This window comes from Vigna radiata, chromosome 7, assembly GCF_000741045.1.
Source record: "Vigna radiata var. radiata cultivar VC1973A chromosome 7, Vradiata_ver6, whole genome shotgun sequence".
Lineage (NCBI taxonomy): Eukaryota > Viridiplantae > Streptophyta > Magnoliopsida > Fabales > Fabaceae > Vigna > Vigna radiata.
The window spans coordinates 24213977-24240345 of record NC_028357.1 but is presented as its reverse complement, the minus strand read 5'-3'; the positions used below and the strand labels follow the sequence as shown (position 1 = coordinate 24240345).

General features: G+C 33.2%; 2 protein-coding genes across 9 annotated transcripts; both read right to left on the bottom strand.

Annotated features, from left to right (window-relative positions):
• Positions 1-7961: 7961 nt before the first annotated feature.
• LOC106766209 lies at positions 7962-9104 on the bottom strand. The gene is made up of 3 exons (XM_014650957.1): positions 8527-9104; positions 8327-8417; positions 7962-8192 (listed from the first exon to the last, which is right to left on the bottom strand). The coding sequence occupies exons 1-3, from the start codon at positions 9102-9104 to the stop codon at positions 7962-7964; spliced, it is 900 nt and encodes a 299-aa protein (XP_014506443.1).
• Positions 9105-18823: 9719 nt separating this feature from the next.
• LOC106765457 (putative pentatricopeptide repeat-containing protein At2g02150) lies at positions 18824-22469 on the bottom strand. 8 transcript variants are annotated; one of them, XM_014650089.2, is made up of 4 exons: positions 19826-22469; positions 19559-19709; positions 19046-19229; positions 18824-18938 (listed from the first exon to the last, which is right to left on the bottom strand). In XM_014650089.2, exon 1 carries the CDS (start codon positions 22423-22425, stop codon positions 20092-20094), a length of 2334 nt encoding a protein of 777 aa, XP_014505575.1. In that variant the 5' UTR covers positions 22426-22469; the 3' UTR covers positions 18824-18938; positions 19046-19229; positions 19559-19709; positions 19826-20091. The 8 variants fall into 8 exon arrangements, with proteins under 8 accessions (XP_014505575.1, XP_014505577.1, XP_014505576.1 ...); XM_014650091.2 differs by having other exon boundaries at positions 18824-19229; positions 19826-22114; positions 22303-22469; XM_014650090.2 differs by having other exon boundaries at positions 18824-19229; positions 19826-22101; positions 22303-22469.
• Between the last annotated feature and the right edge of the window lie 3900 nt (positions 22470-26369).

Here is a 26369-nt window from a genome sequence, read left to right as displayed (position 1 = left end):
CTTACACAATCTCTTCTCCAATGATATTCAATTTTACATCTGGGTTCTTAGTTTTTTCATGGTAGACTTGGTTCTAGGATAGTTGAATTAAGTGTGTTACTGTCACAACAGGTAATCTTTCATCATCAGCCGCTTGGTTGGACCCTTTAGCTATAATACTTCCTTCATACCTTATGTATGTTAGTACACTATGCTTTAATGGTTGACAAACAGTTACCTTCTATAAATTAACCTTCCAGCTGATAATGGTGCCATAAATAGTAAACACAGTAAAAAAGAGACTTTACGATGTTCAACACCCAACATAGTCTAGCAACTCCAAGTTCCTAGAGGCTTCAAATCACACTGCATAATGATCTGATTGCAAAAAATCTTTCTAGCAACTCCAAGTTCCTTCATTTCAAACTCAATGTTCAACTTAGTTTTAGCTTTTTGTATCCAAGAGCAATACATTGAATTAAGCTTTCGTTAGAAACTTGAAGAAGACACGAGTGTCATACTTGTTATGTTCAGAACCAATATTTGTAATCAACTAATCAAAATGCTTGTTCCATTGCCTTGGTGATTGTTTTAGACCATACACGGATTTGCTTAACTTACAAACATATTCTTTCTTGTCTCCTACCTTAAATCCTTCTAGTTACTTCTAAGTCTTCATATAGGAAAACAATCTTGGTGTCCTTCTGTTTTATCTAAAGGTTAAATCTAAGCGAATCTATGTTTTACTTCAAGAGAAAACACATTATTATAATTATCTCGTTGTCTTGAGTAAAGCCTCTAACACCAATTTTACCTTGAATTTTTATTGACCGATATTTGGATTACCATCTTTAGTTTGAAAATCCATTTGCTACTAACCAACCTAGAACCCACAAGTCTACAAACAAGAACACAAATATTGTTTAATTGAAGTGATTTTATCTTCTAATTCATGACATTTAACCATTGAGCATTACTTACTAGTGTAGAGGATTTATTATTTAACACTTTAATGTTAAACTATAAAAACTTCAGTATTGCTAAGATAATAGCCAACAAAATAAAAAGAATAAAATTAACCCTAAGTCATGTTCCAACAAATATGAAATTGATTTCTAACAAATTAATTCTTATAAAAATTATATAAAAAAAATTATTCAAATAAAATAATAAATATAGTAAAACAAGATAAAAAAACAAACAAAATAAATAAAAGATTAAATAACAAAATTTAAATAAATAAATAAATAAATAAAATTAGATTTATAAGATTATAAATACTAGTAATGATTACAATAAACAACATTACTATGAATATATATTTATCTTAACAAAAGTTACTATAAAAAAATTTCACGTGAATTCTTTAGTTAAGGTTTTTTTTTTTTTTTTTTTTAATTTACATTCGTCATTTATTTTACAGCTCAAAAGTTTAGATATGGGTTGATTATTAATTTTTTTTTATGAAAATAATTATAAATATGATAAAAATATTATTTAATATTATGTCCATTCAAAGATATACTTTGAATGCTCAAGAAGAGGGATTAGTAGACAAAAGATAAATATAATTAAGTCTTTAAACATATTTCTTTCCCTTTTTATCATTATTAAAAAGTATTGTGTATGATTAAAAAAAATTTCCCTCCCTTAATATAAAACTCCCCCTGAATATAAGCCATAAAAAAAAAGGCAAAATAAATAAATAATAGTTATCATAATTTTTATTAGAAGGAAATCGGAGTCATAAATCTAAATATAGTAAATACAAAAATTTATAAGTCATAATAAATAAATAAAAAAGTATAAAGAGTACTTCTAAGTAACTTAACAAAATTCAAATTGCCCAAAAATTTGATACTTAAAGAGAAGAAGTTTTTTAAAAAAAATTATCAATTTCTTTTTCATTTTAAAAACTCCCCTTAATTTGACAAACCCAAAAGTTTCTTCCTTAATTTTGAAATAAGCTGCAAAATAGAAAAATAATGTTTTAGTATCCAAAAATACTTATTTGGGTTCTTTGGGTTAGTTAGACAAATATTTAAATTATTTTATAACCCAAGTAAACTCTCTACATGGAACACCATGATATTTTATTTTACATTTATTTAATGTATGACCTTTTTTCATGCAATAAAAACAAGTAACAACATTTGGGTTTCTAAAAATAGTTACTTCTTCTACCGAAACTCTACGGGTTCTTCTATATTTATTTTTATTTCTATTTTTATAATTATAATCATAATAATAATTTTGATTATAATGAGAAACATACTTGATTTTATTTTCATAATTATAATCATGATAATTATAATTATATTTAGGAACATTTTTAATTTTATTACCGTAATTATAATTGTAGTAATTATAATTATTTTTAGGAACATGTTTAACAACCTTTTTGATTTTTAAATTATTGTTACATTCACCATTGTTTTTTTTTATCAAGAGGCATCTTTTTATTTAAACAAGAAACATATTCTTCAATTTTGGTAAATTTACCTTTCTCATAATATAAAATTTTATTTTTCAAATCCTTATTTTCTTCAAGAATTTTTTCATGATTTGATTTTAATTCTTTAAAATTATTCTTTAATTTTTTATGAGCATTATTTAGTTTCTCTAATTCACATAATAATTCTTTATACGTATCAAGTAATTTACTTTCACTATAATCTGAATTTTCAGAATTGCTAGAATTACTTACTTTTTTTTAAAGATGTCATCATCAACCATCAGACATATGTTGGCTTGTTCATCAAAGTCGCTTGAGCTTGTTGTAGAATCATTGTCTTCCTCCCAAGAAATATATGCCTTATTTTTTTTAAAGAACTTCTTTTGACCTCTTTCTTCACCTTTCTTTGGATTTGGACAATCTTCCTTTATGTGTCCTTTCTCACCGCAATCATAACAACAATAATTTGACGAAGATTCTTTGTTTTCCTTCTTCCCATTTTAAAATATTCTTTTGCCCTTGGACTTCATGAACTTGTTAAATTTCTTAATGAAGAGATCCATATTTTCTTGATCTTCTTCAAAGTCTTCTTCTTCATTAAGATGTTTGATTTTATCAATCTCAGATTTGAACGCCATAGTCTTTTCTTTCCTTTCTCTTCATCCTTGTTCAATCTCCCGAGATCCAGTTCATGTTCTCTCAACTTACCAAAAAATGCAGCCATTGACATGGTGTTGAGATTTTGTGACTCACTGATGGCATTCACCTTTGGTTGCCAAGTCATGTCCAAAGATTTAAGAATTTTTATATTTAATTCATCATTATCAAAGGACTTAAACTAACCCAATGAGATGATTCACTATATGCGTGAAGCGTTTATGAACATCTATAATTGTTTCCCCTTGCTTCATGTAGAACATCTCATACTCTTGGGTTAGAGTATTTCTTCTGGCTCTCCTAACATCATCAGTTCCTTCATGGGTGACTCTCAACGTCTTCCACATTTCTTGAGCATTTTTACATGTTGTACAATCATAACTTAAAGATATACAAAGCTTATAAAAAGCTTATGTATAAGTTATGTATAAGTTACAAATCAATACAGGTTATAAAAAGCTTTAAATCAAAATATTTTTTTATCATCATCAAAAAGGGGGAGATTGTCAACATAAAGCTAAAGAGAAGAAATTTTGATGATGTCTCAAAGTCAAGTCTCAAGTGTTTTTATTGCAGGAAAATCTTCATGAAGACTTGTTTTTATATTAAAGCTTTTTTAATTTAGTATATTGATGTATATGATGTGGTTTATCTTTGATTCTATGTATTGTTTGCCTTAGGTTGCGCAAAAATTAATTTTTAAATCATAAAACCTCATTTTATATTCAAGATAATCGATTATCAAATTATAATAATCGATTTTCAATAATTAATTATGACTTGCCATAATTGATTATCACAAGCACTTATGAGAATTTTTAAGCAAGTCTTATTACCATTGTGCATTCATTAAATGCATAATCATTTACCATAATAGGATAATTGATTATCATACGTTATCAATTGATAACAAATTTTTGGAGGTATCCTTGAGTGAGATCTCTATAAATTAGATTGGAACTCTCATTCTAAAATACGAAAATACAAAAAATACAAGTGTATTTTCTAAATTCTTATCTACAATGTGTAGTGATAAGTGTTCTAGGGTTTATTAAACCCTTGTACATTGACTTTGAGAACTTGACGCGTTGGCATAGAGCGAGAACTTTCATAGGGAGTTTGATTGAGTGTTCTTGTTGTTGGTATAAAGCGAGAACTTGCACAGGGAGTGTGATTGAGTGTTGTTGTTGTTGCAATGTTGAAAGCCTGTCATCCTTCGTGAAGCATTCGGAGGAGGTGTTCATCCTTTGTGAAGATTCAAAGGAGATGTTCATCCCTTGTAGGTTACATGGGAAGTGTTTTTCATCTCTTGGGGTAACAAGAGAGGTGTTCTAACCTTAATTTGTTTTTTTATTTTCTTTTTTATTGTAACAGTTTCTTGGTTTGTGCTAGTGGAACGTTAATTCTCGGTTGAGATTAACAATTGACGTAGGATCTTTGTGATCCGAACCAATATAAAAATTACCTGTGCAATTTTCTCTCTTCCTTACTCTTTTATTTGTTTAATTTGGTATTAAGGAATTTATATTTAAGATAAAATTATTAAAAGAATGATTTGCGATAAGAAACCAATTCACCCCCTCTTGGTTTGTTGAACGCGTTAACCATTCCACTACGTCGCTCTGACACGTGTGTTTGCACAAATCGTTTTTCAAATATGTTGTGATGAGTTTTTAGAAAGAAAAGTGCAAGTTTTTATAAAACACCAATTCCCCCCCTCCCTCTTCCCCCTCTTGGTGTTGAGAAACAAAGTTCATCATTTCTAACAGAAACATTACAAAAAACTTCTCCATGACATTTCTTTCACATATTCACTAAATATTCCCACCATCATGTTATAAACCAATGAAAGATCAAAATCTATAATAAACATACCTGCAAACCATAGTAAAACCACTTCAAACGAATCAAAGAATCAAAAATTAAAAAAACACACATTGGTGCTCAAAGTGACGCTCAACACAATATCTTTCACAAAAAATAGTACTCAGCGATAATCCTGATGCTCAGTGCCAAACCTTTCGCAAAAGGTTTGCACTCAACAACAATTTTGGTGTTTATCGCCATTATTCTCGCAAAATGTCTCACCCAACGACCTTTTCGCTCAAGGACTTGGAATTAAAATGTTTCAGACCTGCAATGAAAAGTGGTACTCAACAATACCCTACCACTGCTCACTGTCACATCATTCGCAAAAATGGTTGCTCAATGGTAAAAATTGGTGCTTAGCGGCCTAGAGCAAAAATTTCTTCCGGACTAACAGAGGAAAACTTACGCTCAGTGCCACACACCAACACCACTCATCCCCATGTCAAAAAACAACACACTTAATTCTATGATTTAGGGCATTAAGGACCTGTTCAGATGACCAAATTGGTATTCCTGACTTAGTATATGTTTCAAAAACAGGTTCCAATGTCAAAGTGCATACAACTTGCTCAAATGGTCATGAAATTGAACCTCTTGCATCCAAAAATCACACCTTGACAACTTGACATAACATTTCTTCTCTCTTAAGATCTCAAGCATTGCCCTAAAGTGTTCCACATGCCCCTCCCGAGTTTTGGAGTAGATAAATATGTCATCTATAAAAACTATGACAAACTTATCTAGAAAAGGTTGAGAGATTTTGCTCATGTACATGAACAAGTCTTGGACGTCTTTTGCCTAAACCAGAATCTGGTGATACCTGAACTTCAAATCTATTTTGAAAAACACAACAACTTTGTGCAATTGATCCATCAAGTCGTGAATCCTTGGTAGGGGACATTTGTTCTTCATGGTTATCTTGTTCAATTGCCTGTAGTCCACATATAACCTGAAACCATCATCCTTCTTATTCACTAATAACATTGATGCTCCCTTTGGTGGCTGTTTGATATGATGAATTATTTCTCTAGCAACTCTTCAATCTGTTTCTTTAGCTCAACCAACTCAACTAGAGCCATTCAATAAAGAGATACTGATACTAGTCTTGCTCTTGGAACCATATCAATGGAAAAATCTGCTTCCCTCTAAGGAGGCAACCTCGCCATTTAAGAATAAACACTCCTAAGATGTGATGCCCTACAGTTGTAGCATTTCACTCCTCCATATTGGACCCATCGCTTTGAGGAACTTCCTTTTGACCCTTGAGAAGGAGGCCTATAGTAAGACTTCTTCCTTTCCTCTTAGCCAACTCTGGACCTATATGGTCCTCTAACCCTCTACGACTACTTCTACTGAACCTCCATCTCAGACTTCAACTTCTCCACCACTCTTACCTTCTATATCAAGGCAAGAAACTCCTTAATAGATAGAAACACTATCACCAGTTTGATATTGCCCCTCAACCCATCCTTAAACTTCTTATACCTCCACTCTTTATTCATGGGCAAGGTGTAGAAGCACCCCATATGCTTGAACCTATCAGCATACTCAACCACTAACGTATTTCCTTGCACCAGTTGCAAAAACTGCACCTCATTCACATATCTCACATTGTTAGGAAAACATTCAGCATAAAACTTCTTAAAGAGCTCTCAAGTGATCACTTCCCCACTTTCCTCTAACATGAGTTTCATACTGTCCCACTAGTGAATTACTTCTCCAGACTGCTAATACTTCAAATAAGCCAACCAATTCTTAGTCAGACACCTCTTGGCATCAAACATCCTTTCCATGTCTCTCAGCCACTGATAAACCCCATCTAGACTAGTCTTTCGATTAAACTTGTTCGAGTGATGCTACAAGAAATTCTCTAAACTCCACTCTTGAACTTAAGACGATGGAGCTTGAGAAGGACCAGCAAACATCTTATTCTCTCCCAGTTGTCTCAAAGCATCCATATGCTGGTACTAGGTGGCTTCAGAATAGAGCCTAGTAGATTTTGAAAATTTGGACGACTGTGAATACATGGTATATAAATTTACACTTTTGTACTAAATATTGTTATTTAGTAATGACTTGATTTAAGTCCTTACAAAAATAGATTAGAAAAAAAAACTTCTAATGATGATTAAAATGTATATTGAAATATAGGAAAACACTAGAAAAGATGGTTTGAATGGTGTTTTTAAAGCTTTTTCGCAAATAGTGATTACGTGACTTGGCAATGATTAGACAATCTTCACAATAGTTTAAACACTTTTTTGAATAGATCGTTTGAATGGAAAACATTTTTTGAAAGAAAATGCTATAAATCACATTTAGTTTTATACTGGTTCACTTGTTAAGAAAATCTCACGTTACACACTCAGATATTTTCCTAAAATTGAGTCTGTTATTCATTGATAATTGAAGGGCTTTAAATAGCCATAGCACTTACAATATTATGGGGAATAAAATATCAACTATCTTAAAAATAAAATATGCTTAATCTATCATAAAATAATATTGTACCTAAATAGACAGAAAATCATAACTACATGATCCATATTTTATCTCTATCAAAATCAAACTAAATATTACTAGACCCAAAAAATATAAAATAAGATTTAAACAAAATTATTAATAAAGCCCTAAAATATAAGTTTATAACAACAAACTCCCCCCAAAACTTAAATTCTTCCTTCCTTCATTTGGCTTTCCATGTGCATCATCTCACACTGGGTTTGCTTCTTTCAATCATATTTGACTTCTTTTTCCTTATGGCCTTCTTGTCTTTTACCTTGGTTGACTTCTTTAATGCTCTAACCTTAGGCGATTTCTCAACAATCTTGGCCGACATCTTCATCGAGTCCTTCTCAACATCTTCATCTTCATCTTCGTCTAGTTCAAGAACACTAGATGCTTTCTCTTCTTTTTCAAGCGCCACCTTCTTCGGCTCCTCAAGCTCAACCCTTTGTTTATTCATAATTTCATTAGCTTCATCTAGAAGCCTCCCTATCCGCTAAATCTCTTCATATTTTTGTTTGACTTCTTTCTCTAGGTTTTCCTTCTCCATAATTGTTGCATCCTTTACCGAGATTTCTTCATCCATTGTTGGGATTGAATTTTCCATGTCTACTTCATCCGAGCTCTTTGCCAACAATAGGATCCCACATTCTTCTTCCGCATCTTCAGTAAGGAGATTTGTCTCCCCCTTTGTCTCGGTCTTGCAATACTTTGCAATATGGCCAGCCTTGCCACAGTTGTAGCACTTGCTTGATCTACACTCTTTTTCATAGTGACCATACTTGCCACACTTAAAACACTTCACTCCTGACCGATCTCCTCGGTCTTTCCTTTGTCCTCGGTCACGTCAATTTTGCTTACCGGTTTTCTCTTCACTATAATTCTCAAAATTACATTGGCCACGTCCACCTCATCCTCTGCCTCCTCGCCCTCTACCGCCAGGACCTCAGCTCTGAGTATTCCGAGTTTTATTCAAGTCAAACTGTACCTATAGTGCTTGATTGTCGGGTTCAACCTGATCATCCCAACTCCTTCTCCTTTGTTTGTGGGCTTCTAATGACCCAGCAAGTTCATCCACTCTGAGAACTGACAAGTCCTTCGATTCTTCGATGGCGCACATGATACTTTCAAAATCTTTTGTAAGGGATCTCAAAATTTTTCCCACAACCCGGCTAGATGGAATTTGTTCTCCATTCCTGCCGAGTTGGTTGGCCACCTTCTCCACCCAAGTTATGTACTTGGTTATATGCTCTTTGGGCTCCATCTTCAATTGTTCAAACTCTCCTCTAAAAGCCTGTATTCGGACTTGTCTAACGTGGTTGTCACCTTTATATGCAACCTCCAATATCTCACAGGCTTCCTTTTTTGATTTAGCATTCACTATTTTTTTGAATCCCGACTCATCTACTGCATTGTAGATAAAATACAATGTTGACACATCTCTTGCACAAGTTTTCTTCAACGTTGTCATCTGTGCCACTGTCTGATGTTCATCCTCATCAGGTTCAACGTACCTATCTTCCACCATATCCCAAAGGTTTTGGGATCTCAATAACGCCTTCATTTGTAGGCACCAATTATCATAATTGGTTTTTCTCGTCAATTGTGGCACACCAATACCATTGACAACCTTTGTCATCTCTCTAAAAAAAAAATCAAGCACTCACTTTTTCTCTCAGTGTTAGACTCACTCCTCTCTCTCTTTTTCTCTCTCTTGGTAATCAGAGCATAAAGCTTTGATACCACTGTTATGAAAATCTCACGTTACACACACTCAAATATTTTCCTAAAATTGAGTCTATTATTCATTGATAATTGAAGGGCTTTAAATAGTCGTAGCACTTAAAAATAAAATTTGCTTAATGTATCATAAAATAATATTGTACCTAGATAAACATAAACTCATAACTACATATCCCTATTTTATCTCTATCAAAATCAAACTAAATATTACTAGACCCAAAACTAATAAAATAAGATTTAAACAAAATTATTAATAAGGCCCTAAAATTTATGTTTATACCAACATTACTCAAACTTAACTATGTCTAATTCTCTGTTAACAACTTGTTAAGAGGTTCCACTAATATTTTACAAAGATTACAATGAGTAAAAATCACTCTTGATATAAAGTATTATTAACCACTTCTGATTCCAACCCTAGTCAACCTGACTAGAACGAGTTTAACCACTTCCGGTATTCAGACTAGACAATTTATCCAGAATGTTTAACTTTGAAATAGCTAGAAAACACTAGAAGGGGGGGGGGGTTGAATAGTGTTTGGAAAAATTTTCACAAATGAATTTTAACAACCTTGGTAGTGATTGTCCGATTTGCACAAGTTGTTAAATGCTTTATTTATAAGACATTGTTTTAAAAGGAACACGTTTAAAGGTAAAGTACTTTTGACGTGTTTTGCAAGGCTGCTGCAACGTTTGAGAAGGACAACTCTTATGAAAGATAACATTTAGTGACAAGAACGTTTATCAATGGTTGGGTTAATAAACAACTACAATGTTTGTAAGTAAAATGTTTTGTAGGCCTGAAGTAATGAGCACACAGTTATTTTATACTCGTTCACTCAATAAAGCTACATTTAGTTCTACTCTAAGACATTTTAGAGGGTTCCACTATAATCCCTATATGAAATTGAGAGAGATAAGAGAAAAGACATTTTCTAGGAGAAAAGAGGAAGAGCTACAGAAAACCTTAGTGCAAGGGAGGATTAGAGGTGTTTTTTGGAAGTTAGCTAAAACCCTAGTATTGGCCAAGGTATGGGGTGTTGGGTCTTTCAAAGGAGAGGTTCACCGAGGAGATACAAACAACATTGAGATCTAAGCTCAACCACATAAGGGATTGACACCACTCTCTACCCAAAACTTTAAGGTAGTAGGTTAATGGGTTTTTCAACTTTATATACTGCTTTACTTTCTCATTTTTATCCAATGTGGGACTTAGACTCACACTTGGATTTCCAACAATTTCCCCCTTAAGGGTGAGTCCCTTCCACATAGGTACACTCCCCTCCAACGGAAGCATTTCCAACCAACCACAACAACAAGTAGCCCTTCATACCGTCATTCATCTTAACGACACTTGCTTACCTGAATACCCTTTACTAGGAAGACTTTCGATATAGGGATCATTATACTTGTCTGAGCCGGTCACCAAGACTAACCATCAGCTCTGATACCACTATTGGGTCTATCGAGGAGGAGGTTCACCAGGGAGACATAATACCAATGAGATCTTAGCCCAACCACATAAGGGGTTGACATTATTCTCTACCCAAAACCTTAAGGCAGTGCGTTAATGGGCCTTTCACCTTTATATACTGCTCTACTTTCTCATATTTTTCCAATGTGGAACTTAAACTCACACTTGGATTTCCAACATAGGGAAGCTTACCATTGTTTGTTGTATGTTATGCATTCTTTATTTTCTTGTGCCAAAATCCCTGTTTTATAAATATTTATATGATTATGATTATATGTTGCTATTGTTGGGCAAGGGTTTGTGTATGCATAGGAATAGGTTTTATCTAATATTTGTGATGGGTTTTTCCTATGAATGTATATGTATGCTTTGTTGGGTTTTCCCAACGGAGGGTTTAATGCTAAGGGAGAACAAAGTTATGATGTTTGTTGTTTCCATGCAAATATATGTTGTAAAGGTGCGGTGATAGTCATGTGTAGTATATTTAGGTCTTATTGGGTACAACATGTCAATGATTGGATTTGGATGATTCAATTGATGTATTGTATATGTTTGAGCATGTTGACAAGGGTATGTAATGCTTAAATGCATGAATGATATGTTAAGGATGTTTTCACGTGATTCTGGGTTGATGTATGTATGTTTGAATGCTTGAATTATGTCCAGGATGTGTTTCGATTCGACAATAATCGATTATCATTGGTTATAATCTATTATTTGCGCGTTAGTGTTAAGTATGGTTGCGGGAATAATCGATTATCTGGGATGATAATCAATTATCCCTTCATGTGTGATATTTTGGGAATTTTTCACTAAGATAATTGATTATCTGAAGTAATAATGGATTATCACAATGTATTTTTGTGTAAGATGATCGTTTTAGGAATAATCGATTACCACTTATGATAATCGATTATCCCAGGGTATTTTTGCTAGAAAAGAGTGTTTTAATCAAGAATGAGCGTGGACGAAGCTTGAAGAGTTGTAGAACGTGATGATAATAAAATAATGAGATTGGAGTGTAAGTGAGTGTTGGGATGTACCAGAGTGTGATTGATGAGCATGAGAGTTGAGGATAAGTCTACTTGTCGTACCTAGTAAATCCTAATGTTATTTGCGGATAGGTGCTTCCTTTTGCCTTGTGTGCATTGGAAAGGTTGTTCGGGTATTGAGCCTTCCTTGTGTGGGGGTGAAGGTGTCTTCCTTATCCTTGTGTAACAGGATCGCATGTTCTTTAACTGGATTACTAGACTACTCAAACATATCTATATGAGAAATCTACAGATTGGGTTGTAGGAGCGGCTACAGTCGATGAAGTAGGGTACAAGAGTGGGATTGATTCTTTCTACTATGTTGTTATGGTACGATGATGCTCATTGTGTGTTCATGACTGGATAGTCATGTTGTTGGTGTATTTATGGTAATGATCATGGTATTTGAGATGCTTCAAGTGATGCTATGTTGATAACGGTGTTACTATAATTGTTATAATAAGTAGTTAGCATAGGTGCTAATGAGTGGATAGACAAAGGTCTATGTGTGAGATGTTAGTGATGACATCAAGGTTCAAGAGTCAAGGATCGAGAATTGAGTAATTCGTTATGATTAAAATGTTACGGTAGAAGATTTGGAATCTTGTTGTTATTACTAATATACTACTTCAAACAATCAATAATTACAAAATCATAGAAAACCATATTGGTGCTCTAAATGACACTCATCACAAAAGCTCTTGCAAAAGAGAGTGCTCAGCGCCAAAGCTCTCACAAATTGCCTTGCTCAACAAGACCAAACGCATAGGAAGTCCTATCTTCTCCGGTGAACAACAAATACACGATCAAGATACAACGTTAGGACCACTGATCAATAGAGAGTCTTATAGAACACTTAAATGTCACATGCAAACACAACAAGCTCTCATGCAAAGGAAGAATGAAACAGACCAAAAAAAGGACTAGAAAACCAATTTACTTTATCTGAGAAACTGATCGGTACAAATTGAAGAGCTCGTCGCCAAAATCAATATTATGGTCTCGGTTCTTCAAGCAAGCGAACAGAGGATAAGAACTTCTAGTGAGAAGTCGGAGAACTCTAGAAAAGTGGTTTCTAGAGAGATAGTGTGTTTTAAAATAATGAAACTCGTTCGTAATAAATATATTTATATTAAAATAGTTTTAATATTAAATAATTGAGTCTCACTAATTTTAAACTACTACCACTTCTAGAATATCATTTTCTAAGTCTTTACATATACCTCATTACAAACTCTTTATCATGTTCTGTGTTAACCAACCCCACTATCTTCCATATGCTAGGATACAACAATTGTTTCTCCTTGATCAAACTTAGAAAATCACTAGATATAGTCGTGTTACTACATATAATGAAATATGCTCCAAACTCCACCTGGAACTTAAGATCTTTAAACTTCTCAACAAGCTCAAGCTCCCTAATCATCATTTGTGACACATGCAATGTCTTTCTGTTCAATGTATCAACCACCACATTTGTCTTCCCTAGGTGATATAACAGTTCAAAGTCATTGTCCTTCAAGAACTTTATCCACCGCCTCTACCTCATATTTAACTCTTTTTGATGAAACAAATACTTCAAGCTCTTATGGTCGATGAATACCTAAAATTGTGCACTATAAAGGTAGTGTCTCCAAATCTTCAAAGCAAACACAACTATTGCCAACTCCAAATCATGAGTAGAATAATTCTTCTCATGAATCTTTAGTTGCCTTAAAGCTTATGCCACTACCTTCTTCTTTTGCATGAGTACACAACCTAACCCCTCATGAGAAGCAACATAGTATATCTAAAAGGATTTACCTTTGTCAATGATTACCAACACCAAAGCATTCGTAAACATGTGGTTCAACTCTTGAAAGCTAACTTCACACTTGTCCGTCCAAGCAAACAATTAATCCTTGCGAGTTAATTATGTTAAAGGCACCACTATTTTTTAGAACCCTTTTATGAAATCTCCCGCTTGACCAACAAAACTTAAATGCAGTCTTCAGCCTCTCTGATAACGTTGTCGTTGACGAGATCAAATTAATACTACTAAACTATAGCAACTTCAGTGTTGTTAAGATAATAGCCAACAAAACATAAAGGGAAAATTCAACCCTAAGTCGTCTTCCAACAAACACGGAATTAATTCTTAACAAATTACTTCTTATAAAACCTATAAAAAAAGTTAGTAAAATAAAAAGAATAAAGAAGATAAATATAAATAAAAGAGTAAAGAACAAAATAACAAAAGATAGAAAGAAATAAATTTATAAAAAGATTTAAAAAGAGATAAAAATAATAATAAAAAGAAAATAGGTTGATTTCATTGCTTTTTCAAAATAAGATTCATCATTGGTTATTTAAAAATTATTATTCAATTGATTATTGTCTTAGATTTTCAAATTAATCAATGTAAATTCTCAATTAATTTATCGGTGTTCTCACTATTAACCAAAGTACATTCTCAATGAAGACCAAGAACTTTATAGATTAATTATAGAAAGTTTAACCAAAGTACATTCTCAGTTAAATATTATTGTTTAATCATGTTTATTTTTTTATCTCTTATATCAATTAAAAAGCTAGTTAACTAAAGTACATTTTAGATTAGTTTTTGTTAAAGTTTTCACCTTTAATCAAAGTACATTCTCAATTTTTTATTGACAAAAACTCATTCAATCACATGGAAGTTTCTAACTTTAATTAAAGTAAATTCTCAATTAAGATTAAAAACTCTTGGACTTATATGATTGATATGTTTTGTAGATTTAACATCATACTAACTTGTTACGATATAAAAATAATCACTTTTACTTGATTAAGAAGCAAAAAATAGAAAAAAAAATCATAAAAAGAATCAAAAGAGCAAACAAATTTAATCATCTAACCTTAGAATCCATTTAAGAGATTACAACAGAACCAATCCTAGAGGTTTAACACTCCATGGAATGTAGAAATAACATAAGAATAGTATAAGAGAGGGTGATATCGTGAAAGATGGTGGAGAGGATGAAATTAGGTCCCTCAAAGGGTTCCTAAGCTCTCCTAATGTGTTCCCCTAAGTCTCTTTATATAGAAATTGGACTGGGTTTTGTTTTGGGTTTTTCTGTTGTTGTAATCTTCTTTCTGATAAACTAATCTCCCCCAATTATCTTATGAATAATCCAATATCCTCAAGACATATTTCATGATTGTGGAGATCTATAAATGTTTGAGAAAATCTTTGCTAGATTCTAATCTACCCCAATTATTGATGTAGTTAAATAAGGTAATTATTTATCATATAAAATATCTAAAGATATATTTTTCCCAAATTATATTTTATCATAAACATTTATCAATTATTAAATCCCTTTTGTAGAAAAATAGAGAAAACACCAAGGTTCAATTTTTGTTGCCTATCGCTCTTGGTTTAGTCAAATTTCTTCATGTTTTTCTTGCCTTCTTCATGCAGTGTTTGGCTTGACTTCTTGTGGTTTTGATTATTTGTTATTCTTGGATTTATCTTTAAGATTTCATGAAACTATAACCGATTTATTTCCACACCTCCATGAGCTCCACTTAAATGCAACTACACTAACACACCTCAAAATATCCAAAAAATATTTATGAAACTAAAAATTTATTTTTAACATGTTTTGTATCTAATGCTCAATAAACTCAATTATAACAAATCATAACTAAAATATTCTTTTAAAATAAAAAAACCAAGTAAAAATCCAATATTAAAGGCTAAATAGGCATAATTATGATTTATCACACCCCCACACTTGTCTCTTGGTACTCTTGGACAAAACTGAGTAATTTCAAAACTTTATTCCGGGTTAATATTCATATCAACATTAAACTGGAGGAAATAACTTCACTGAAAAATAATCAACTTTCTAAATCAAGTTTCCATGAATCACGTGAATGGGAAAACTATATTTGGAAAACAAATAGATTGTTTTCTTTGTGTTCTTTTCAAGAAAGCAATTATCCTTCTTTTTCTACATTTTGTTTTCCACTTTTACTTTTTCTTATCTTTTTTTCTTTCACCTTCTTTTTTCCATGAAACTATTTTCTTCATTTTTCCATTTTTATTATTTTATGGGTGAATTACTCACCCACACACTTTATTCATCACTCATTCCTAATACCACCCATCAACTCCTTCTTTCATCCTAAGGTATAGGGGAAACATGGTCTTTTACTTTTTAAGGTTTAACAGTGACTTAAAACAAGAAAAAGAGGTTTAAGGCTCAAAAAGGCTATTAATGGATTAATATCAAGGTGGACTTATTTGGCCAAGTAGCTAAAAACAAGAAATGCCTTAATCATATATCAAATCATGCATATCTACCTAAGTTGCAAAACAAAAGAATCAAACTAAATATTAGAGTATAAATAAAACATAAGCAAGTCACTGGAAAAAATAGGAATGACACATGGTGGTTCATTCATTACAAGTAGGCTCAAAACTCACAAGACTAAAAACTCTTTCACAAAATATTCAACCAAGTAATTATCAAATTAACTCAATCATCTATGACTTTTAGTTTCTCTCTAACTCCATTCATTGCACCTCAAAGACGAGTTCCTTTGAAAGTCGACCGATCAATAGAATTACCAATCGAGAGTATAACTAGCATAGTTAAGATCATATTAGGATATTAGCACAAATCAGTCTAGTAATTGTGATTAAGGTGTGATTGGACAATAATTAGGTCAGTGGTAAGTAAAAGCTCATCACAATTTCTATAAATAAGAGTCAAGTAAGGTAGTTGGTGACTATTGATTGTTGCATTTAAGACTCTTTCTCACTTAAGCATCGGAGTACTCTCACCTAAGGAGCTTTGGATGAGACTTCTACTACTAATCAGACTAAAGATAACCATAAGTGAATTGTAGAGAAAGGAGTGAAAGATTGAATTATCTTGGAGTTATTGGTATTTGACTCCTATAGAAACAATTTTTATTTTAATATTTCTTTTCCGTTCTATCATATTTCATTATAACAATTATTTTTTATGTAGACAATGAAATTTCACAGACCATTGAAAAAATCATCATAGATAGAAATATTAGATTTCAACTTAATCAACAGCTTGGTAAATTTAAAAAAATCCAAGGATTTTTTAAAATATATATATATATAACAAATAAGAATTAAGCTATTAAATCATTTAATTAATTTGAAATTGTATATCTTTGGTGGGAAAGTTATGGTAAAAAGGGTAAAGAGTTACAAAATTTAGCAATGAGGGTTTTGAGTCTAACTTGTAGTGTTGTTGGGTGCAAAAGAAAAATTAGAAGATATTTTATTAACTTCATACTAAAAACGAAATTTCTTAGAATAACAAAAATTAAAATTGTAAAATTTATAAATTATAAAATTATAAAACTTTAAAATTACACGTCAGTAAGGTGACACATCAGTTAAAAACATGACATATACTTAATTAAAAAATATAATATTTTTAGTACTCAATATATTATAGAAATTTTAATAAAAATTGAATTAAAAATGTATAAATTTATAATGAATTTGAAATTTAATTAAACTTAATAATAATAATAATTATAATATATTGTTATTTGTTGTAGTAGTATCTTCTATTATCGTAATGGTTTGATTATTATCGATTTCATCATTATTGTCTTATTATAATATCCGTCAAACAGTTAAGCATTCCTCGTTATAGATTAGGATTTATTAAAAATTACGAAAATCATTAAATGAAAGACCAACAGGAATTTAAGATAGTAAATAGTGCATCAAATAAACTCGCGGATGGTAACAACTTTGACAAGAATAAAAAGGAATATAACATTGTTTTTAGTAAATACAAATTATGCATCCTAATTGTACAAAAGCAGGACAAAACGAATCGTCAGGAAGTAATTGTAACAAACCAAATATGAACCTTGATTCCTCTGTTAAGGACTCCCTATCATATTTTTTGTACCTACCTTCTACATTCCCCCTCATTTCTTACATTTCCTTTTCAATCATCACTTAAATGGCTTTATCTCCACTGAAACATAGCATTCAGTGGGGAATTATTGCTGCATAGTTTTCTTTTGTTATCAGTTATTATTAGCAGACAAAGCACAAGAAAATCTAAACATGTTATTCATCGTGATCTTTTATTTTGGCCTCGTCCATTTTCTTCTCTTTGGATTCCACATCTTACATTAATGTCCTGTGGTCCATTCCTTCTTTGGATTTCATCTCTCACATCATATGAGAGCTCTGTAGACACAAATTGTTGGGTTTGTATAGATTGAGTTTCCTTATGCTCATAAAAACTAAGAATTAAATATATATTTTTGTTCTAAAATTACTTTTAAAAGATTGGTGTTTTATAAAAGTGTAAAACACCTTTTACAGCAAATGACATGTGGAGATGTGGAACATTTTTCATGTGACAAGTAAAATTTTACAATAGATTACGATCTAATCTGTGTCATTTGCTAAAAAAGATGTACATTATTTTATAATGTGCAAAGACAGAATAGAAATAGAATTAATTTAAGAGCACAACACAATATTTTAAAAGTTTAGAAATGAAAATATATATTTAACTATGTTAGAAGTGAATTTTAGGTATAACTCAACCTTACAAAACCGGCTTGTAAGATGAGGTCTACACCTCACTTATATATTATAAATTGGCCTTATCTCTAATCGATGTAGGACTTCTAATAAACTCAAAAGTGCACTATTCCCTTATCACTATAGGATTATGTATCCACCACATACACTGAATATGGGAGTGAGATTCACGATAGTATAGTCATAAAAGATACTGACAAGCATTATGGGTGTGGAAATACTGCTTGACATACCCCAATAATGTAGTTGTATTGTTTTGGCACATTGTCCCGTTTCGTTGTTCATTCTGTGCTTCTTATTGAATAAATGACCATTTCAATCTCAGAAAGTCTACAATGCTATCATGTTAGTCTTATACAGTAGAAAGTCCTTTTTCTTTATCAGCAAGTAAGAAAGTCCTTAAAAGTGCTATCCGTCAATTACATTGGTCTAAAGTTCAAAAACAAATGTGACTTCAGTAATAATTTTAACATGTTTTGGAACCGAAACAACAATAAATAGTTAGAGTGCCAAACACCATATACTTTCGGGAACCAAAATGGTGGTCTATTCTCGTTTATTAGCAAGTTATTTGTCGGTACGACAGTAAAACATCCTTCTAGTAACCTTGAAACGAGACAACCTCTTCTACGCCCAAAGCTTTTCAATGCCAAAAAAATAAAAGAAATAAATAAATACAAATATACACCTGATATTTAGACTGTATCTGTCTTCGTTAGCTACAAGGTCGGAGAGAGAAGAGAAACCTGAATACATATATACGTCCACCCATTGAAGATTCACAAGCTTATAGCTCTAGATATTTCGGATCGGTGCCATCTAGAAGCAGCTTGCACAAAGCTTAAGAAAGGAGACCGTATCAGTTGCATATCACGACTCAGCTTCCAAACAAGTGAACAACCTGATAATAATATACTGCTGACAATCAGCCTGTTTTCTGTTAGCTTTAAATTTGTAGAAATATATATGAGATGAGAAAACTATATTAGAGTTTCCTATTTATTAGCAAAGAAAAGCTATTATAATCTCCGAGCAAATAAACTGATTTGTTAGATTAAACTAAGAAGTAGTACCAATATAAAAATCACTTTGGAACTGTATGAACTGTGTAATGGAAGATTTTAAGAGTAAATACATTTTCTCATGAAACAGAGAAGCTTCCGTACAGGGGACAATATCTAATAAAGAGATTTAAGATCACGACTATGGTTGCATGTGTAAATATTAAATTAATAAGATGCAAAGAAAATATCACACACCTTGCATATCTAAGTGGTGAAAAGGGCATCCCCCTATCGCTGAACTTTTCTACATCCGCCACTTAAAGGTTTGCTGCTCTCCGAAAATCAGTGCCTGATTAGGAAGCACTAAGCTTCTGCAATGTTGTAACACAGCTGTAGAAGGAATGCACTGTATCAAAAGGATTAAGACTCTAAAAACACTTGCATCAACTATGTAACTTGATATGGAAATAAATCCAAGTATAAAGGAAGAAAAGTGTCCAGTAGCTGTAATTATGAACTTACTAGTTATTATATTCGCCAATTGGTTTCATACAAGGAAAACATCACGTTATGGTTGTCTTGATTATCACATGAGAACATGATTATTGATGTGCGAGTCCCAAAACCTCGGGATTTACATCATAGACAATCCACTGTCTTGAGAATGAGATTGCGTCAACCAGAACACCCAGTTGCCTTTATATAATAATACATAAATTCATTTCAATAATGCTATTGAACACTCGTATAAAATGAAGGAATCTAGATAGTAAACAACTTGATATCCCTCAACTGTGTACAGAAGGAACTGTTACGTCAATAGTCCCGGAAATTAGGCCCCTCCTCATCATATCATCATGAAGTGTCAGAGCTTCATTGATGTCTCCTAGTTCACGATACTTTCTCAATACATAAATACAGAGAACTTGATCAGGAATAATGCCTTTGCTGAGCATCTCATCTAGGAAGGACTTTGCCTGTTGTAGTTCACCATAACGAGAAAAACCCCAAATAAGTGAAGTATAAGCATGCAGGTCTAGCACAATACCTGTTTCAACCATTTTATTTCGCAAATTCAAAGCTTCTTTGGGATTTCCATGCTTCATGTACGCATCAATCAAACAAGTGTAAACTAATGTATCTGGACTGATTCCCTTATCCAGCATTTCATTGAACAACTCCTTGGCTTCTTCAACACAATCAATTTTACAGAGACCATCAATCAGAGATGTATAAATCATGATGTTAGGTTGCAAACCCGTTAGAGTCATTTGCTCAAAGTAACTAAGAGCCTGTTGAACTAAACCTTTTTTGCATAAACCATCAATTAGTACACCATATGTTACCACTGTAGTCTTCATACCTAATTCTGGCATCTTCTTGAATAGATTAACAGCCTCTGTGGTTTTCCCAACCTTAAAATATGCATCCATAAGGGTTGTATATATATAACTATTAGCTGTCAGACCACAATCCATCATTTCTAGAATTACAGCCTCAGAATCTTGTATATTATTTTGTTTGCAAAGGCCCCATATTTTAGTTCCATACAACAACACATCTGGTTTAAGGTTTTTCTTGTTCATTTCCTCTAAAATATACATGGCCTTATCCATCATAGCGGCCTTGATATATCCTTGAAAAAGGGAAGTATAAATCTGCTGATTAAGCGTCCATCCAGCTTTCAACAATGCCCCAAATAATTCTTCTGCTTCTCTCATTCTTCCATCTTCACAAAGACCATCCAGTAATGCAGAGCGGGTGACAATATTTAAGTTAATCCCAGCCTGCTGCATCTCACTTGCCAATTTAAACGCTTCACTGAGATTGCCTATTTTACAATTTGCATCAATCAGAGAGGTATATGTAAACTCATTGGGTCGAAGACCCACCCGTATCATGTCAACAAAAAATTTATTTGCTTCCAGTATCATGCCTGCTTTGCAAAATGCATCAATTAGTGAACTATAAGTCACAACATTTGGCTGCAATTGTCTCTGCTTCATCTCATGCAGATAGTTAAATGCTTTAGGAATTCTTTCAAATCTACAAAAACAATTAATAAGAGAATTGTATGTTATCACATCTGGTTCACATCCAGCATCTTTCATTTCCTCTAATACAATAACTGCTTTGGTTAATAACCCTACCTTCCCATAACCATCAATGAGAGAATTATAAGTGACAATGTCCGGCATAAGACCTAAACCTTTCATTTCTTCAAACAAACTACTAGCAATTTCCAAGTCCCCTTCTCTGGCCAAACAACCTATCACTGTATTATACGTAAAAACCGAAGGCTCGAGGCCAGCCGCCAGCATGTCCTTGAAAAAACTTAAAGCCAGTTTCCCTTTGTCTGATTTTGAAAACCTGTGAAGAAGCTCATTACAAGACCTCACTTTTGGCAGAACCATAAACTTGTTCATCTTCCAAAAGCATTGCCTAGCCTCGTCAAGCATCCCTAAATCCACTAAAACACTAAACAAAGTATCAAACACTCCAAACCCAGGCCTACAAACATTCCTTGTAGACCACAACATATCAAAGAAGTCAACCCCTGGAAACTCCCTCCCCAACAAAATCCATTCCCTAATTACATTTCTGGCATCAAGATAAAATTTCCCACAAAACAAAATGTGAGCCAAAACGCAATAAGATTCCGCGGCATGGCGAAACCCGGTTCGAGCCCCTGCCTCCTTGAAGAACTTAAGGGCGGATTTGGGGTCCCCTTTCAGCTTTTCCAAAACCATAGACACCCAAATGGGTGCCGGCGCCGAATCAAACATGTGGGGACCGTCCTGTTGCAAGAAACTACGCATTGATTCAGAAGCAATGTCATCAAATGAAGATTTAGAGACAAATGGGCATCTCATAACACACAGAAAGCTGGTGAACCAAATCATAGGGCGAGCAAAAATTGAATTTTTAGAGGAGGGGAATGAAGGAGAAGAGAAAAGGGTAAAAGGGTTTTGAAGGGATGAGGAATAGGAGGAGCTTACTCGCAGTGAGGCCTTGCCGCTGATGCTGCGCGCAAAAAGCAACATGTTTAGTGAAAACAACGTGAATTGGATTTTCACCCTTCGTATTGGGGATTGATGTTGAAAAAATAAGAAGGGTTTCATTGCTAGAAGTACGAATGGAATATCGCTACTAGGGTTTATGGAAGATACGGTCATTCGTTCTGTTCAGTTAAGTTTCGTTGTCAATTTTAATTTACTTTTTTTTTTCTAAAAAATAAACGTGTGAGACTATGTTAGCAGTTTTTGGAATTAAAAAATGTCACATAAATATTCAAAATAAAATTATTAAGATTTAATTTTTGATATATATAACTACAATCATTCTAAATTACTACAATAGTGCTGTTAATAATGGAGTATAAATCAAAAGGCTAATGGAGTTCATAGAAATAATTAATGTAAGTAATGAATTTCAATTTTTAAATATTTATTTCATGTTTTTAAAATCTAGATATATTATTTTGACAGATTCTTAAAAAATAAACTATACCGATAATTAACTTTATTGACATTAATATTAAGAATGAAGACACATATTTTGATTTGGGGAAAATTTAATATTTTAGTTTATGAATTTAAATAATGATAAAATAAGTTTTTTTTTTTTAATAATATCCAAATTAATCTATATTATAAAACGTAAAAAAAAAATAGATGTGACAAAGATAAAAAAATAAAGAGATTTTTTATGTCTTGGAGGATATGCTGATGAATACTTATGAGATAGTTGTTGCAAATGATGGTGATAACACCGTTCTTGTCGAAGATGTTAACGTCCAAGTTGAGGCCGTTAAGATGGTGTCTCATACAATTATCGACTCCAACTCCTTAATGAAGAAGTTGATGAAGAGATCGACCCTATAAATAAATCATACACTATTTATAGTGTTCTCTTTTTAAAACAACTCCCCATCTCTCTCCTAAGTCCTTTCTAATAAAAGTTTGGCTTTGTTCAGTACTTGAATCTTTCTCTTGTCTTCATAACTTGTATTATTTTCCATTTTGCAAATGTAGAAGTTGACATGTGTAGGACTTAACATAAATCTATATCATCATAATTCCAATATTTGAACACAATAATAAGTCTTGATCAAATGAGATAGGCAAGGTAGTGTTAGTCAAATTATTGTTTACGTGTGTCAGTTAATTTACGTGTGTCAGTTAATAAAGCTCAAGTATTAAAGAGCTATTAGATTGTCCTATTATCTAGGAGATAGTTGAGTTTTTTATTCCACTTTAGTAGCCATTTAGATAGTGGCTCAGTTTATTTTTTCTTGTCATGTAAGGCTTATATAAGCCAACTCTTTTGCATTAATAAAACTCATTCTCTCACAGAGCACATTAGAGTCATTCTTATCTTCAGATTTAACAGGTAGTTGGTAGAGTACTTTAAAAAATACACCATGAACATAGATAAATGTTCAATTAGGATAGGCCAGGTAATCGATAGGAAAGTATGAAACACTTTCAACCAGGATCAATTAGATTGTTGACAAGGAACTACGAAACACGTTCAATCAGGAGTAACTAGGTTGCTGTTGGGGCAAATCGGCAAGTGTACCGAGTCGTACAAGAAATATAAAATGGTAAGATCGAGTATTGTATCCCAGAGGACTCTCGGCGTTGAACAGTTGTGTTAAAACAGGATTAATTAAGACTTAAAAATAAAAATAAAAAAAAAGATCATGGATTTGTGGTGCAAAAATAATAAAGAAAATAAATTGCAATTGATCAATGGCAAAAGAGCACAGAGATGAACGGAAGTTGATTTATATGAGATGGATATGTTGTTGGGGTTAGACTTCACCAAGTTCCCTCTCATGTATATAAGAATTCTTCTTTATTCATTAATGCCAACGTCCCTCACTAAAACACTTAAACTTGATCTCTTGGTAAATAAGTTTGTCCCTAATTACCAATTCATACAATTCCTAACATTCCTTGTAAAAAGATGTGAAGATCAAGTGGTTAAGACGACTAAGACTCATACCCTCATCCCTGAGCAATATAACCCTTAGGAGTAATTTAACAAGGACCTGAATTGTAAGGAACCTGCCGGCACTCATACAAATCACAAATCATGCTATTGTATAAGCAAGCAATAAGAACAGATAAATTACTCTAACAATTAATGGAAAAAGCATATGAAATTAAGAATCAATTCAAATGCATGAGAGTTTACAATGTTACATCATTCCCCAACAACAAATAGAAATTAGTTCCCCATAGACATAGGGGAACCCTATGAACAATGGAAGAAAGAAAGTGAGAATGGAAGATTAAGAATTGGCTAGGAGTGTATTGTATGCTTTCTTCTGCCAGGGATGCAAAACCTATAGCCCAGGGTCCTTTAAATAATTCCAGAAGTGTCCCAAAGTGCGGCCCGGTCCAAACGAATCAAATCAGAGCAGAAACAGGGCCCGATCCACGTCAAATCTCGCTCAAGCGTTGCAAGGAGCTCACCTGGGCGTGAATTGAGGGTTCTGTAAGGCTTGGGCGCCAGTTTTGGGCGCCTGGGCTACGAACGTCTGTCACCCGGGCGTCGGGTCCGTCGCTCGGGCGAAGACGGTGATTTCCTCTCGCAAATTTTGCGCTTCGGTCGCCTGGTCTCGCCTGGGCTTCGGGTTTTCTCCCTTCTTGGTGCCTTTTTTACCCCTTTTGAGCTTCAACTTCATGGCTTTTTGTGACACCCGAGCACTGATGAGGGCGGGGAGTGATCGACGGTGCAAGAGGCATGGTGCAGGGGGCACGGACAAGGAGCAGCTCCTAGCAGGCTTCCAGTGGAAGGGGTACATGGACGAATCGAACATACACCGGAATGAGAGGTGTAAGACCCGTATAAATAAAATGATTTCTTTCCTTAAGCAATTTAATTTTGGTGGTATTAGATAATAAATTTTTGATGTGAAACGTTGTTGAGAAATATTTAAGGAAGGAAAGAAAATTAAATTAATAATGGTTTTATATTAATTTTCGAAAAAGCTTGGAATCGTATTTAAATATAATTGTTTGCACTATTATATTAGTGGATGGAGCTTGATCTAGTGNTTGTTGTGTGTGCATGGGAGGGATGTGTGTTTTGTCTTAAGTTCTAACCCTCCCAAGACCAAAAAGGCTCCTAGTTTATTTTACTTTCCACCTTGTCATGTGGGTCCCACCATGAGGTAAGAAAGATGAAATTTTATGTGTTTGGACATGAAAGTAGCGTGGAATTGGTGCCTTTCATTGAATATTTTTTTTTTTTTATTGATTTTATGTTTTTCCATTGCATGGTTGGAGAGAGAAAATGTTGGGTTGCTTATGGAAGTGTGAACGTTCCAGAGGAGGGGTGTTACTCCTCATTCATTCTTTACGTTACAATGCATGGCCATTAGCTTTCCATTTTTATTTTTTTTTTACTTTACATGGGTGTTGGGCACACTTTCTCATAGCTTTGGAAATATTAAGTGACATTTGATTTCCTTGTGGGAGGTTACCATTCTATTAGTAATTGTAGGTTACATNAATGAGAGTTAAGGGGCACTTTAACACCTTTTAAAAACTACCATTTACACACATTAAGAGAGGTTTTATTGGTGTTAATGTGGAATTAGGAATGGGAAAAATCTGAAATGGCTTAAGGGTGCCTTTGGGAGTGACCTAGAATAAAGTGGTTAAGGGTTAGTAGGATTGAGAGTTAGTCTCTACTTAAATGTGTAACTTTAAGTTAGAAAAAAAAAAATAAAAATTAAACACTTGGAGAGAAAAATAGAGAGAGAGCCGTGAGAGTGAGTGGAGAAACACAACATTGTTCTAGACCAATCAAGTTGGTGAGAGAAAGAAGAACATCCTAGTGTTTGGGTGGTGGCCGTGACTTGAGGGATTCTTAGAGGAGTGAAGACTTGGAGTCTAGTGAAGGGAGGAAACCTAAGAGCCTTTGGAAGCTTGCTTGGAACTAGAGGTAAGGGGTTTAACTTGGGATATAATATGGTGTATGATGGGTAGAAGGTAACATGATAATATTGATGCATGCTTTCTTTCTTTTGTGTTGAGATTAAAGTTAATAT

What these genes read in the sequence shown, in the direction of transcription:
- LOC106765457 (XM_014650085.2), bottom strand. Translation starts at nt 22,425, where the DNA reads ATGAAACCCTTCTTATTTTTTCAACATCAATCCCCAATACGAAGGGTG.
- LOC106766209 (XM_014650957.1), bottom strand. Translation starts at nt 9,104, where the DNA reads ATGACAAAGGTTGTCAATGGTATTGGTGTGCCACAATTGACGAGAAAA. An exon ending in AGAGTGGATGAACTTGCTGG is followed by an intron (nt 8,418 to 8,526) that starts GTCATTAGAAGC and finishes CGGAATACTCAG; the next exon opens with AGCTGAGGTCCTGGCGGTAG. An exon ending in TTATAGTGAAGAGAAAACCG is followed by an intron (nt 8,193 to 8,326) that starts GTAAGCAAAATT and finishes AACTGTGGCAAG; the next exon opens with GCTGGCCATATTGCAAAGTA.